Consider the following 16,076-nt stretch of genomic DNA (forward strand, 5'->3'; position numbering starts at 1 on the left):
GTTTAGGGAAGTGCCAGCCAGGGCTCTGCCCTCGGCCCCTCCCCCCAGGGCCACTGCTCACATCTCACAGGAAGCTCGTGAGGAAGGCTGGATCCAGGAGCGTCACCCTGCTGTAATGAGCATGGGCTCCATCCTACCAGGGGGTGTGGGAAGAGAGGCCACTTGATTCCTGTGCAGGGTGAAGGGCAGGGATGCAAAAGGGGAAAAGGACCGGGGAAGCTTTGGACCTCACAGCCCCTGGGTCTAGAGAAGTCACGGCAGCCGCTTTGATGAACAAAGTTTATTTCTCCAAGAGCAGCTCTGTGTGCACACAGGAGGGAACCATGCCCAGACAAAACCCAGAAGTACCCGCACTGGAGAGAACACAAGAGTCCTCATCCCAAGAAAAAAAGCACAGGGTAAAAGGAGCACCACGCCAGACCTTGAACCACAGCCCAAGCAAACAAGGGCCCTCTCCCCAGACTGCCAACCCTCTGTTCTTTCTGGGGAAGACAAGGAAGGAGAGATGAAGGTAGATTTGGGATGGGGGCAGGGGCAGCAAGAAGGGGCCCAATCACCTCCAGGCACTCTGAAGAAGAAGCTCTCTTCTTCCATCCCCAACGCTGGGGCTGTCCTCTGGATTCAGGGTAAGGCAAGCACAGGACTGGGGCTGGGGCTGCAGTTCTGTGGTCCAAGTGGGGGGAATGTCAAAAGCAGTTGTGTCAGCCTGGGGAAGGGCATGGGCCCCAAAACCAAACAAATGAGGGTTGCATGGAGCAGGGAGCACATCCCTGCCCTCCTCCCTTCCAAGGTGACCCAGAGGGAGGTGGCTGGTTGTACTGGGTAGGAATGGAAGCCAGCTGATGGAAGGAGAGGAACTTGGGGAGGAAGGACACCAACCCTTCACTCTCCTTTCTTGTTTGTAGGACCATCCACAGCAGCCTAGGAGGGAAAGAAACCAGAGTAGCAGAATGGCACAAGAGCTCCCAACTTCCCCTTGGTAGTGGAGGAGACTGTGCACCCGGGCCTACTTACTACCTGGGGCTCCTTCCTTTAACCCTGGCCCCAGCAGGCTAGTGCCAAACATCCTGTTTTCACCCCTTCCCCCAAGAAACATCCAGGCTGGGGGGTTGGAGGGGGTGGAGAACCGTCAGCCTTCTGAATCTCAAATCCAAGTTAAACCTTCAAAAGGGGAGGCTCTCCCCATCATCCCTGGCAGTAACTCCAAGTCTTGGAGCCTGTGGCTGTGATGTGGCTGCCAGGACCCAGCCAGGAGCCTGGTGACTGAGAAGGGGATTGAGTGAAGCCTGGGAAGACAGCCCGAGCAGAGGCTTCAGGAGGGGCTGGGAGGCTGGGCCCCCACTACCGCCGCCGACAGGGTGGGGCCAACTGGAAGGGACCAGACTCTCCTGTTTACCTTCTCAGAGCACTAGCAAGAACCAACTCTACCACCAACAGTCTCACCAGCCCCTGTACCCCCTGGACTAAGGCCCCACCCCCCAAAGCCTTTTGTGCCTCCAGCCAGTTAAGAGTAAGGGAGGGGTGGCAGAGCAAAAAGCTGTCACCAATGGGTAGCAGCTTCTTTCTACCCCCCCCCACTCCTCACCCCCCCTCCCCCCGTCCAGCTGAGCCATGCCATCCCAGCTGTGGCAAGAGCCCATAGGGTCAAAGAGGGCAAAGATAGGAAAGCAATAAACAACCCTGAAGGGCTCAAACTGCTTCCTTGGCTACTTCGGGGCTCAAGCTATGTCCTATCAGCTGATGCCCACTACGGACACCAGAACAGGGCAGCTGCCAAGGTGGGCACCTAAGGACCTCCATGGCCAACCAAACCATTGCTCCCAACCCCCCTACAGGCCAGGACTGGCCGTGACTGCCCAGAATAGCTGCTGGGGGCCTATAAATAACTCCCTACCCCCACCTGAGACAAGATCACTTGGGCTCCAGAGTCGGCCCTTGTGGTTTCAGAGCTATTTTGGGGTAAGTATGGGGGTATGTGGGAAAGCTGGCCCATACCCCAACCTGTCATGCCCATTTCTGACTCAAGAGAGGGCAGTGGCCTGCCATCACTTAAGCAGACCTTCCAGGCAAGGGGGAAGCTAGGAGCTGCTGAGCCCAGCTGTGTGACCAGAGGGAAGCACGGCTGGCTTTTTTCCTTTTGCTACATCCAAGGGGAAGGGCACACACAGACCTGCGGGGAGGGCCATGGAAGCCAGCAGACCAGTCAGTAGCAGGGGAGTGATGGAAGAAGATGAAATCCCTAAGGTGCTGGTTTCTCTGGGCTGGGCCACCCCCAACCCCCCACCCTATACAGCCTCAAAACCTGGAGCCAGTTTCCCCTTGTGTTGTCTGCTCTGTCCCAGCATTCGATCTGGGCACTTTAAACAACTTAGCTGGGAGGGCACAGCAAAGATGCAGAGACAGAGGTCTGAGGGGCTGCCTGAGCCCTCCTCTCTGGGATCAGCTGTCCCCTCCCTCCCTACGGAGCTTCACTGCAATCCTCAAGGCCATTTTGGCAGCCAGCCTGGGAAGGAGTCCTCAAACATGCCCTCCATCCACCACATGCGCTGGCTCCCATTCTTCTTTCACAGAAGTGCTGGCCCAGCAACTGGCATCACTTGGCAAAAGGGAGGGGTAGTGCTGTCTGGACCCCCCTGCGCCTCGGCTATCAAAGGCCCAGGGCAAACCAGCTTTCCTTTTCTTCTCTGAACTGCACTCAGTGTCCCAGGGGATGGGGACAGAATGCCCTGTGACCATCCCACTCCCACTCACATACCTGGAGGCGTGCATGCTCTTCCAGCAAACGGTCATATTCTTTGGTCAGCCCGTCTGACTGCTTGCGCATGGCCAAAGCCTCATTTTCTGCTTTCTCCAGGCCTTGGAAGGGGAGACAGATGGGAGACAAGTTAGGCTGGGAGGGAATGGTCTGTGGTCTCCAATGGAGAGGCTGGTAAGTCCAAAAGGAGCTTACGCAGGCCTTGGGGATCTGCAGGGTTGCCCCTTCCCCCTCCAGCACACGTATAACCTTAGAGGCTAGGGAGTGATGGCAAGGAAGAAAGAAGAAATGTGCCACGAGAAATCATCCCTGTACTACCACACAGCAATGCTCTGAAAGCCAAAGCCACAGGAACCAGGTGGCCACAGAATGTGTTGGCAACAGAATACCCCAAATCCACGAAGTCTGGAGGCAGTGGGGGTCAGGACAAAGAAACTGACCAAATGACCAACCAACCAATCAAGCCCTGGGCTTTTTGTACATTTAGTCCTGAGCTTGGCCTTGGAAGGCTCGTCTAGCCCACCTGCCATGGTAGGGGAAAAAAAGCCCATCATCTCTTAGGACTCTCCCCCACTGACCAGTGGGGAGCAATAATCAGAGACCTCAGGAAGAAAGCAGAAGCAGGCCAAAGCTGGTGGGAGGAGATAGAACAGATGGAATGAGAATTGGGATGCTTGGAGCCAATCGGGATTTATGAGAAACTCCACGGTCCACTTCCTTCCTGAATTTCTCCCTTTCTTCATGGCCTTTGAGCCTTTCTCCTTCCACCTTCAGCACTCTACCCCAACACCCTTTTCTGTTCTCAGCTCTCCCTTGGCACAGCCCATTTACACTGTGTGCTCCTGCAAAACATCATTCGCCTTTCTGTACCCACTGGCACTGCCAGCCCCTGGCCTCTGCTTGACATTGCTGGGTCCCAGGATATCTTGGCGTGGTCAGTAAATGGGGTGGGGGTGGGGGTGGCCTGGCAGGAAAAAGCAAGGGGGCAAACTCCCAGCGGGCAAGCTGGGGAGTTTTTCTTCCCCAGCTTCCCGGAACAGGGGGGCAGCCCAAGGGCCAAGCTCTTACTTCGCTTGTTTACAGCCAACTCTTGAGTCAGTTTCTTGAGCTCGGCCTTCAGGTTTTTGTTCTCCGCCAGCACTTCATCTTTCAGGTCCAATTTGCCAACCCCAGTGCCAGCTCCCTAGGAAGAGCACCACAGAGGCTGGGGTTACTCAGCTTACAGGGCATAACCAGACCCACCCTTCAACAACTCCCAATTGTGTTGCCATGGTAGGGAGTAAGGGAGGAAAGCCTAAGCCACTGGTCCTCCTGAGCGGGCCAAGAGGAAGTCTTGCCCATGGTCTTGATTTCGAGTCATTCTTGCTTTCGGGCTGTGGGGAAGGTGTAAGCAAGCCATTTACTCTCTCTCATGACCCCCATAACCAATGTGTTGGCAAGACTCTAACAGCTCTCACATCCATTTGCCTTTTCTCCTGACACTGACCTGCCCAGTCCTGTCATTACTGCCACAGCCTGCCTCATCTCTTCCCACTGCAATCCATCCTCCATTGAGCTGTCAAATTGATTTTCCTAGAACTCGGGTCTAGCCATGTCCCACCTACACCACCCCACCCCCAGCCCCCTCAAGCAACTGCAATGACTCCCTATCACCTCCAGGATCAAATATAAAATCCTGTGTGATACTCAAAGCCTTCCATCACCACCCCCACTCCCCCCTCCAGGCTTCTGATGCTATTCAGCCCAATATACTCTGCAACCTAGTGACACTGTACTGCATGCCTGGAATGTTCTCTGCCCTCCCTGGCTTCCTTCAAGCCTCAGCTTAAATCCCACCTTCTAGGGGAAGCCTTCCCTCATCCCCTTTCATGCTCCTGCCTTCCATCAGTCAATAGAGTCAATAAATATTGATTCTGTGCCTACTAGATACCAGGCTCTGTGCTAAATGCTAGGGATCCAAAAAGAGGCAAAAGAGAATCAATCCCTGCCCCCCGAGGATTACCCCCAATCGAACAGCACTTAATGCTGTTAACTGAATATGGCAGGGTGACCCTATATCCCAGAGTAAGGACCAGACCCTTCCCAGGAGAAGAAGCAACTTTCCTTCCCCAATCAATGGGCCTACTAGCAGGATACCCATCCTAGGCCCCTATCATCACAGCAAACAAATCCCATTATATTGTTCTCTGCCTCTGACTATCCACTTCAGTCAAGATAACTTCATGTGAAACATCCATTTAGCCCTTCAGCCAAGAAAATCTTCAAGAAAAAGATTGACCCAACACAACTGCGGGCACTCATTACTCATGGCAGCCATCTCAGTCCTCAGGGATTTAGATCTACCCTAGCTTAGCAGTCAGATCCCTCCACCATATCAGGGATTTGCCAGTCCAGGGATGAGAAAAAGAGAACCCTGGATCCTAGCAGTATCATCCCCTGTTGCTGAAGCTGATACTTATTTTCACTAGACTGTCGTCTAGCTAGAATGGATTTGGGCCCATTGGCTCCTATTTCTAGTCCAACTTCTTACAGTTCCCAGTAAAAGGCAGCGCGCACACACACACACACCAGCCAGGCTGCTGGCTCACTGGTTTGCCTCAGAAAAAGCCCAGAGGTGTGCTGGAACCAGCTGGGACCAGCTACCAAAAGCCAATTGACAAATTGGGCCTCAATTTATTGCTCTGTTGATTGTCTAAACCAGGGGTGGGTAAACTACAGTCCCACTGCTCCATGAGTTTGTGCAGGTTGCTTTTGTACTATGCCTGCCTGAGCTAAAAATGGTTTTTACTTTTTGAAATAAAACTTTTGATTTCATTAAAAAATATTCATGGGCCTTCAGGCTAGAGAGTTTGCCAATCCCCGAGCTCAACTTAAGAAAGTGATGAAGAATCCATTAATAATGCAGAATAAAAGTATTTCACGTACATGGTCTTCCCCAAGATACGGCTGTTAAACATTTGCCAGTACGCCCTTGGAAAAGAATCCTAGGGAGTAAGGAAAAGTGGAAAAGAAAGGGGAGGGGGGAGGTGTCCTGCCACCTCAGTGATGGAAACCTTAGAGCTGAATCACTGGGGCACCTGGGAATGAGTCAACACCACAGGAAACAGCCCACCCAGTCAGGCAGGCTTCTTGGGTCTTTCCACAGGCCAGCGGTTTTACAAGATGTTGTCGGGAGGGACATTTCCAGGCAGTATGAGGCGAGGCCACTTGGAGTCCTGGCAGCTGTAGCCAGAGCAGGAGCCCTTGTGCCCAGCCGATTGCTCGAGGCTGCCCACCTGGCACAGCCCCAGGGTGTCATGTGGTGAAGGGAGGGGCCAGAACTCACCTTCTTCAACTTGTCATTCTCTTCTATGTATTTCTTGGCGGCTTCACTGGCACCCTCAGCCTGTTTTTTGAAGGCCTCGTTGGAAGCCAACAGTGTGGCCTGCTGGGAGATAAGGGTCACCAGGCGTCTGAGCAGACTACAATTGTTTAAAAAGAAAGAGGATGATATTAAAAAAAAGGAGCTGGAAAGGGAGAGAGATGTCATGACCTTGTCTCAGTGGGGCACACTGTCCCCCACCTTCTCTCCAGCCCTGACACTTCTGGGTGAAGGGGAAGGTTCCTGCAGCATCCCTAACAAGGCACCCACTGTCTCAATTTATATCTGAGTTTGGGGAGGGGGGGGAGAGAGAAAGAGAGGGAGATAAAGACAGAGAGAGAGGGAAAGAAAGAGAGAAAGGGGAGGGGGAAGAGACGGAGGAAAGGAGAGCACATGTTTGCGGTCAAAGGGCTGGGAAGCAATCTCATCTCATTACAAATAGAGCTACCTGAAGGTCTGGGTCCAAGAGCTCACCAGGGTACCTAAACATCATCAGACTGAGCCCCTGATATTGGATTTCTCAGGGAGGGAGAAGACACACACCAGGGTCCTTGGAGATGAAGTGGGAAGTGAGGATCAGAAGCACTTACAGCCCAGGCCTGTTGATATCTATATATATCATCTAGGCCTCCTGGGTCTGGGAAGAGTTGCATCGGGCATTCCCAAGGAGAGTGGAGAGGATGCTTCTTTAACTCCCACAGGAGCAGGCCTGCTTTGTGTGGTGAGGGAAGGGCAGCAGCCCCTTAGACTCCACTTTAACTTCCCATCCCAAACTTCACAGCAGGCTAAAGTCTGATTAGCAGAAAGCCATCCCAGGAAGCGCAGTCTTCGGGGCAGCATCAAAAACAACAATGCAGGCCCAGGGCCCAGTCTGGCTGAGCTGCCTCCCTCACCCTCCTCCTGTCCCCAATCTTGGTCGTCTGTGAGAGACTTAAGGATTCCCCCATTTCCCTGAAATCTGGGGAGACACTTCTTTGCCCTCCTAATTTGGGGAGCCATTTCTTCCACACACAGTTGGGGGGGAGGGAGAGATTTGCTGGATTTCTCCCCTCCCATTTGGCAGAAGGACACAAAGGTCACAGTAGGAGTGAGCAAGAAGGCTTTGCTTCTCAAGTCCATTCTCAGAAAGGGATAGCGAACAAACAGAAGAACTGCAACAGGCCAAAAAAGTGAGGCCTGAGCTATGGCACTGGTGGGAGGCAGGGGGCAGTGCTCACTTGGGATCTCTGCCACCCTTTTCCTTCTTCCTTCTCCCCACGCCCAACAAATGCTCACCTCTTCTTGGTGGATTTAACAGGGAAAAACCCTTCCAAAATGAAGATGTGGGAGATTTCCCCAACACTACCCCCACCCTTCCCAGTGCTTGGCTTTGCCCAGCCTTGGACAGCACTCAGAAGACAGGAGTGGGGGTGGGTCATGGAGGAACCCCCTGCCTTTGCCTTTTCATGAATTAACAGCTACTCAGCCACATCCCAAGTCAGGGGTTCAGGAACCAGGGGGGCTCCTCCAGGAACAGGCCTAGGGCTGGCCAAATTGCTGCCATCTGGCAAGACCAGTGAGTTTCCAGTGACATGTACCCTCTAAAATTAGCGGGCTCTGGGATCTCGTGGCCCAAGGCTCAGATTTCCCCAACTCAGGTTGTAGGACCCCTACTCAGCCAGGCCCTTAGGCCCAAAGGCCTTCCACCAGGCCAGGCTGAACTGCTTAGGAGCCACCAGGCCACTGTCTCATTCATCTACACACAAAGAGGAGGCCTGGAACCAACCACTAAGGGGGAGGGGGGGCAGCGGGGAGGTTGGCGCAGTGAAGGCAAGAGATAGATGGGGACCACAGGGATTGGAAAGGCAGCCATGTCTGAGTCACATTAGCCCCCGTTCTGCCAGCACAAAGCCCTCTGTGGCTCCAGTACAGAGGGAAAGATGACGCCAGGCCTGGAGGACCACCCCCTCTATGGAGGAAGCAGGGGACATCGGGGTGCCACCTGGTGGCCAAGATCAGAACCAGCAGGCACTGAAGGAACTTGGAGGGCCAGGCGCGGAGCTGCTGAGCACAGACAGCATTGCCCTCCCCTTCTTGAACAAGTGGCTGGCATGAGAAGTGTTCGAGAACACTGGTAAGTGGCCAGAGGTACATTGTTAAGAGGCCTGGGTCAGGCAGTGGCAGGAGCCCATCATGTGCAGGGGCGGGGGGGACAGACTCAGCCAATCCCAAGCCCAAGAGCTCCCCTCTACCCCCTTCCCTGTCCCTGCCAAACCAAGCCAAGGTGAAGCCTCGTCTCCCCACCATCCATCCCTTTGATTTTTCCAGAAAAATCAAGGCCATCCGTCTTGGCCTTTGGCTCCTCCAAGCCCCTCACGCTCCTCTCTTCAATCTGGGGAAGACATAACCCTACATCTCACCAAGGGCCACTTAGGGTCCTGACCCCATATGTATGAAAAGTGCTCTACAGCTTACCCTGTAGCCAACTGGGCTGTCCCCACGGCCTTCAAGTGGGTTTTGGTCTCCTCAGATAGATACTTCCCTGACTGGACTCTGCCATGCTCTTAAATTATCATCCAGGGGGGCAGCTAGGTGGTTCAGTGGTTAGAGCCAGGCCTGAAGACTGGAGGTTCTGAGTTCAAATCTGACCTCAGACACTTCCCAGCTGTGTGACCCTGGGCAAGTCACCTACCACCCATTGCCTAGCCCTTAGCATTCTTCTGCCTTGGAGCCAATACACAGTATTGATTCCAAAACTGAAGGTAAGGATTTTTTGCTCTGTGTGTGTGTGTGTGTATTTTTAAGTTATCCATCTCTCTACCCCATAGCACAATTAAACTCATGGAAAAAGCTATCTAGAGGACTGCTGGAGGTTGAGACGTGAGAGAAGAAGGGGCTTCTGGGCCCTCAGGCTGAAGTTGTGCTCTCCGAGGTTGGCCAAGTCCTTCTCAGGCCTTTTCTCCTGCCACTTAGCCATCACTTCTGACAACTATCACCCACTCCCTCCTATTTTCCGCAACGCTATTTATCTGTTTTTCCCATTACCTGACGTTATCGGAATCTTTTTCTGAGATATCACCTACCTTCCAACCTGAGGCGTACCCTCAAGGCTCTCTCCTGAGCCACCTTCTCTTCATAGCCACATAGCCAGCCCTCATCTGTCTCCTAAACTCCAGTTCTATGCCATCAGCTACCAGGCAGATCTCTCTCCAGGGATGTTCCATCTGTATCTTGAACTCAGCATCTCAAACTGAACTCGCCCCCAAACTTCCTTATTTCCTTCTAGTTAACCAGATTCATAATCCAGAAGTCTTCCTTCTTTGTTGCCCCTATATCTGATCAGTTGCCAAGCCTTATCAAACGTACCACCACCACCTCCCAAGTCACACTCACTGGGTCAGCACTTTAGCTCAGAGTCCTGTCACATCCAACCCGGACTACTGTAACAGCTTCCTCATTGGTCTCCCTGTCTCCAGTTTCTCCCTATACCAATCCATCCCCCACACAGATGCCAAAAGAATCTTCCTAAAGCACAGGTCTGATCATGTCACTCCCCTCCTCAGAGATCCCTTGGGGTTGTCTTAATGCCCACTTGTTGTCTTAATGCAAACTCCTCTGAGCAAGGGCATTGCAGGCCCTTTGCAATTGGGCTCCAGCCCATTTTTGCAGACATGTTTCCCATGATTCCTTTTCCTGTACTCTGTTCAGCTAGACAAGCCTACTTGCTCATTCCCAAACATTCCACCTCTCTTCTCCATTCCTGTGAATATAGGCTGTTCCCCATGCTGGAAATGTAGTCCCTCCCTCCCCTTCTGTTTCTTAGAATCTGTAGCTTCCTGCCAGGCTCAACTAGGACACTTTTCCTAGGGAATCTTTTGAAGTTCTTCTAGTGGTCTGTCTTGTCTCTCTATACTTACCTGTTGGGAGGTTCCCATTTCCCACCTGCCACCTGGGGGAAGGAACACCTCAGGGCTGTTTTCCAAGTACGCACAATACCTTATTCTACACAGCAAGTATTCAATATCTGTTGGAACCCCTATTTTACATATGGAGATGATGGAAAGGGAAGGGTCACAATATAGCCACCTTTTCCAAATTACGAACTCAAAGAAGCCAATACAGAAAGTTGGTTGGTAACATCTATGGTCTTACCTAAAAGGCCTTGATACAGGCCCTAGCCTGTAGGCCCAGAGCCAGAGGAAATAGCTGGGCTGGATATGAATGCCCATTATGAAAAGCACAAGGAAAAAAGGATGAGGAAAGAGGTAGCCAGGTAGACTACAGGGGAGAACATGGGGTCAAAATGAAAGCAGGGAGGAAGGGCTGGAGGAAGACTTGAGAGCAAGCAGGCAGAATGATGAGAACAACTGTTCTCTCCATCTCCCTAGGAAAGCTCACATGGCCAAAAAATCAAGCCATTCCTCAATTGATAAATGGGCAAGAGACATGAATAGGCAGTTTTCAGTTAAAGAAATCAAAACTACTAATAAGCACATGAAAAAGTATTCTAAATTTCTTATAATCAGAGAAATGCAAATCAAAACAACTCTGAGGTACCACCTTACATCTAGCAGATTGGCCAATATGGTAGCAAAGGAAAGTAACGAATGTTAGAGGGGATGTGGCAAAATTGGGACACTAATGCATTGCTGGTGGAGTTGTAAATTGATCCAAACCATTCTGGAAGGCAACTTGGAACTATGTCCAAAGGGAGCTAAAAGACTGTCTGCCTGGATTTGTACCCCATAGATAATAGGGAAAAACACGCACACAAAAATATTCATAGCCGCGCTCTTTTGTTGTGGCAAAAAATTGGAAAATGAGGGGATGCCCTTCGATTGGGGAATGGCTAAACAAATTATGGTATCTGTTGGTGATGGAATACTATTGTGCCCAAAGGAATAATAAAGTGGAGGAATTCCATGTGAACTGGAACAACCTCCAGGAATTGATACAGAGTGAGAGGAGCAGAACCAGGAGCACATTGTACACAGAGACTGATACACTGTGGTACAATTGAATGTCATGGACTTCTCTACTAGCAGCAATGCAATGACCCAGGCCAATCCAGAGGAACTTAGCAGAAATGCAGAAGAAAAACAGCTGCTTGATCACAAGGGTCGATGGCGATATGACTGGGGATGCTGACTTAAAAAGATCACTCTATAACCAGTGGAATCATGCGTCGGCTATGGGAGAGGGAAAGGCGGGGGGGGGGGGGGGGGGGGGGGAGGGGAGGAAAAGAAAACGATCTTTGTTTCCAGTGAATAATGTATGAAAACGACCAAATAAAATAATATTAAAATTAAAAAAAAAAAAGATCACTCTATTATAAATATTAATAATATGGAAATAGGTTTTGAACAATGATACATGTAAAACTCAGTGGGATTGCTCAGGAAGGGGGAAGGGAGAAGGGGAAGGAAAGAATATGAATCATGTAACCATGGAAAAATATTCTAAATTAATGAATTAAATAAATTTCAGAAAGATCATTCACATGCCTTACTTTCTTGGGTGGAGGAGACCCTGTCTCTGATTCTTTTTCCATCCATGGTACTGCCATTCTTCTAAATCACCTGAGCTTAAAACCCCCATCACCCTTGATTTCTCCTTTCCTCTCTTCCAGGCCTCCATCCCGCCAGATGGTGAGCTCTGCTGCTTCTATCTCAAGAATTTCTCCCAAATTCATCTACCTTTTTTTCTGAAAAGGCCCCCTCTTTTCTCATTGAAACAACCATGAGCTCATTTCAACTAGCCACTACTCACTCCCAAATCTATCCTGTGCTTTCTGGCCTCACTCTCCTCAAGTATTCCCTCCTTGGCCTAGAATGCCACACTCACAACCAAATCTCTACTGACTGGGACCCAACCCCTTCTTTCAAGGTTCAGTCCACCCCTCACCTGCTATCTCTTCAGAGAAACAGAATACTTGTATCCCTCTCTCATTCATGAGCTTCCATTTTAATTCCTATTAGGAGCACATTACTGCACAGAGCTCACTTCTACTCAGTTTGAAGTTCCTTCAGGGCTAAGGACTGAATCTTCTTGTCCTTATATCTCACAGCCTGGCAAGTACAGGCCCTTGAGTATCAAGTTCCAAAATGCAAGGCTTACATTAGATCAGTAGTTCCATGAACTTAAAATATGCATACGTATGTATATAAATATCTCAATATCATTAGTTCCCTTTTTAACCTTATTGTTTTTACTTTATGCATTTAAAACCATTCTGAGAAGTGATCTCGAGGCTTTACCAAGCTGCCAAAGGGATCCACGAGCCAAGGTTCGGAATCCTTGGTCTAGTTGATCTGAGGTCCTTCTAGCTCAAACGTTCTGGGATTCTGAGGGCTTAGGTCCAACTCGGGGGCAGGGGAGTAGTAACTTAGATCCCCAGGGAAGGCTGGTTCCCTGTTCCTCAGGAGGTGCCTTGAAGCTCGCTTATAGCAATATGACCCAATTTGATGATTAGAGGGGACCTCGGGGGTTATCTAGCACAATCTGGCTCTGAAAAAGAGCCTCTGCTGCAATATCCACACCAAGCTGCCGTATGGTCTTTTCTGGAAGCCTTAGGTGAGCCTATGTCCAAAGGTGGTATTGAGGGGCAGCTCAAATCAATCTGAATTTGTCTCTGAAGCGTTCCTCCATTGCTCCAAGCTCTACCCTCTGAAGTCAAGGAGCAGAAGTCTAATCCCTCTTCCATGAGAGCTATCAGTATGTATTTAAGTGGAGAGATGGGGATAGCTAGATAGCTCAGTGGATTGAGAGCCAGGCCTATAGATGAAACGTCCTGGGTTTAAATCTGACCTCAGATACTTCCTAGCTGGGTGACCCTGGACAAGTCACTTCACCTCCATTGCCTAGCCCTTACCACTCTTCTGCCTTGGAACTAATCCACAGGATTGATTCTAACATGGAAGGTGAGGGTTGTTTGTTTGTTTATCCAAGTTCATTCATTTCCTGGGGCATCTAGATCAGTCTCGTTAGAGAGATGCCTTTTTTCTACACTTTCTGGAGAGCTCCCCACACCTCCTGGCCCACTTCTTCAATGGAATTTTAGGCCATGGGGTCCTACCTAGCTTGTCTCCGACACCTTTGAAATCTACTCTCCTGCAATCTAGGAGCTGGGACTGGCTTCCTCCTTGTATCTACTACAAAAATTCAAGATTTCCCACTCAAGTGCCCAGGTTCTCTGAGCTGAGGAGAAAGCACTTGGTTTCCTAATACCGAAGAAATTGTAGGGTTTCCACTACCAGGCAAAACCTGTCACCAGAGTGCCACCTACTGGACAGCAAATGAGCTCACCCAGTCTGCTGTGGCGGAGGGCTTGGCCTTTGCCTATCTCTGATCTTCCTTTATCAGGCCTCCATATGTACTGACCACATTATAATTTGCCTTATAACGCCAAGGACCTCTAGTCATCTCAGTACCCTACAGACAAAAGGTGTTTAATAAAGGTATTAAAAAAGAAAAAAACAAGCAAACCCATAAGAGCCTATTTAGGTTGCAAACCTGCATTTGAGCACCTGGGAAGCTATGTGAGGGTAGCTACAAGGAATTAGGAGATGGGGATAAGCAACTTGGGACCATGATTCCTGTTCTAGGATCCTAGAAATGAGGGACAAATATTAGTAGAAAGGATGCATTCCAAAAACTTAGGAGAAACAAGGGGCTCCAAAGGGTGTACCTGACACCTCGCCGGAGCAAAGGATTATAGCCAACAGAATTGAAGCTCCTTGAGGGTAGAAACTAGGTACCACCTTTGTATTTTGATCTCAGAAAGTCTCAAAGGTAATGGGAGAAAAACCCAGCAGTCCAGCTCTGAGTCTAATATAAATGGCAGAGCCTACTTCACTGGCCAAAGTTTGGCCTGGGAAAGAATGCACCAAAGATTGAGCAAGAAATGCAAAACATCTAAGGAAGCAGGAGAACGGGAAACAAGAGCTTTGGATAAAGTTTCTCAGATAAAGTATCCATCAGATAAAAAGCATTCCTCAAGTCCGGGGGGGGGGGGGGTCACACAGACAAATCTTTAGGAAAGTAAAGCCTCCCAATCTGACAAAAACTGCTGAAGAAATTGCAAATCAGTCTAGTAGAAATTTGGTTTAAACCACTATCTCAGATCACACTCCACCATAAACTCCAAACGAATATGAGTGAAATATTTTTTTTCAAATACCTATAAAAATGAGAAGAGAAGCAGACGATATGCCACCTTTCAATTATCTGAAGCATATGTATTGTTGTTTTCTTAACCCCTTACTTTCCATCTTAGAATCAATACTCTGTATTGGTTCCAAGGCAGAAGAGCAGTAAGGGCTAGGCAATGGGGGTGAAGTGACTTGTCCAGGGTCACCCAGCTAGGAAGTGTCTGAGGCCAGATTTGAACCTAGGACCTCCTGTCTCTAGGCCTGGCTTTCAATCCACTGAGCCACCCAGCTGCCTCCAGCTCATGTGTTCTTAATCAAAGAGACAGAATCCCAGTACAAAGAGTGGTGCTATGTGATCAAAGGCTACAGACGACAATTCTCAAAGGAAGAAATCCAAAACTATTGACAGCCATAGAAAACAAAACCTCAAAGTACTAGTAAAAGAAAGACAGGGTACCCCAAACATCTTAGTGCAGTTTTAAGGGAAGAAAGCTTAAAGCTATTCATCTTTTGTCTTCTTTGGCACTCTTGGGCATGAAATAAAAAGCTGTTTTGATTTATACAAGGTATTACAAAAGTCAGTGCACTTGAAAAGACTTCTTACTATCAGTTCTAAGACAGAAGAACAGAAAGGGCTAGGCAATAGGGATTAAGTGACTTGCTCAGGGTCACATAGCTAGGAAGTATCTGAGGCCTGACTTGAACCCAGGACCTCCTGGCTCCAAGCCTAGAACTCTATCCACTGTGCTACCTAGCTACTTCTGAAGTCAGCACACTTTTAGACTAAGAAAGGATATGGGAAGAAAAGAGACACTGATATACTATTGGTAGAATTGTTAATTGGTCTAACAATTCTGGAAAACAAATTGAAATTATACTCCAAGTCATAGCCTTTGACAGAGCAAAAGTACTACTAGAATATTCCCCATGGAGGTCAAAGATAGAGGGGAAGGTTCCATATACACAAAAGCGTTTACAGCAGCATTTTGGATATGTGCTGCAAATGTAAGAAAAAACTATGCCATAAGAAATTAATATGAACAATTCAGGGAAATTTGGGAACACTCAAGTGAACTAATGCAGAGTGGAATAAGCAGAAACAGGAAGATTTATACTAGACCAAAATGTAAAGACTTCCCAACTCTAGGACAGCTAGGTGGTTGAGTGAATAGAGAGCCAGGTCTGGAGATGGGAGGTGCTGGGTTCAAATCTAGGCTCAGACACTTCCATAGCTAGGTGATTCTGGCCAAGTTACCCAACCCCCATTGCCTAGCCTTTAAGGTCTTCTGCCTTGAAACTGCTATTTACTGTTCTAAACCAGAAAGTAAGGGTTTAGGAAAAAAGACTTCCCAACTTTGATTAATGCAGTGCCCGTCCCTTCCCACATAACGAGGCCTGGCCAATGAGTTGATTTGTTTGGCTTGATTATATTTATTTGTTAAAAGAGAGGGTAGGAAAGTGGTCATTGAGAAGGGGGAATTAAAAGCATAAAATGATCATTTTTTTAGGTGTTGGCATAAAGATGTAAAGTAAAAACAAAAAAAAATGTCTCCAAAATAATACACCAAGTGTGCCCCTCACCAAAACAACCATGAGCTCATTTCCCTCCCAAATCTACCCTGTGCTTTCTGGCCTTACTCTGCTCAAGCATTCCCTCCTTAGCCTAGAATGCAACCAAATTTCTACTCAAACACCCCCCCCCCCCCCCAGCATCCCAAGTCAGGAACTAACAGGCAGGACAAATTCATTCCTTCAACTGTCTGCCCTTTGATCCAGCCATAGCACTGCTGGGTTTGTACCCCAAAGAGATAATAAGGAAAAAGACTTGTAC

At 49.2% G+C, this 16,076-nt stretch overlaps 1 protein-coding gene across 2 annotated transcripts in view; it reads right to left on the reverse strand.

The window, feature by feature from the left end:
- Nucleotides 1–265: 265 nt before the first annotated feature.
- The window catches only part of BCAP31 (B cell receptor associated protein 31), a 30,239-nt gene continuing 14,428 nt past the window's right edge, over nt 266–16,076 (reverse strand). For both annotated transcript variants that reach the window (XM_056808791.1, XM_056808790.1), the window contains exons 5-8: nt 6,081–6,216; nt 3,824–3,938; nt 2,756–2,856; nt 266–921 (exon numbers count right to left, since the gene is read on the reverse strand). In XM_056808791.1, coding sequence (XP_056664769.1) covers nt 883–921; nt 2,756–2,856; nt 3,824–3,938; nt 6,081–6,216 — 391 coding nt within the window. In that variant the 3' untranslated portion in view covers nt 266–882. The remainder of the gene's footprint in view (nt 922–2,755; nt 2,857–3,823; nt 3,939–6,080; nt 6,217–16,076) is intronic.

The sequence above is a fragment of the Monodelphis domestica genome, chromosome X (genome assembly GCF_027887165.1).
Source record: "Monodelphis domestica isolate mMonDom1 chromosome X, mMonDom1.pri, whole genome shotgun sequence".
Lineage (NCBI taxonomy): Eukaryota > Metazoa > Chordata > Mammalia > Didelphimorphia > Didelphidae > Monodelphis > Monodelphis domestica.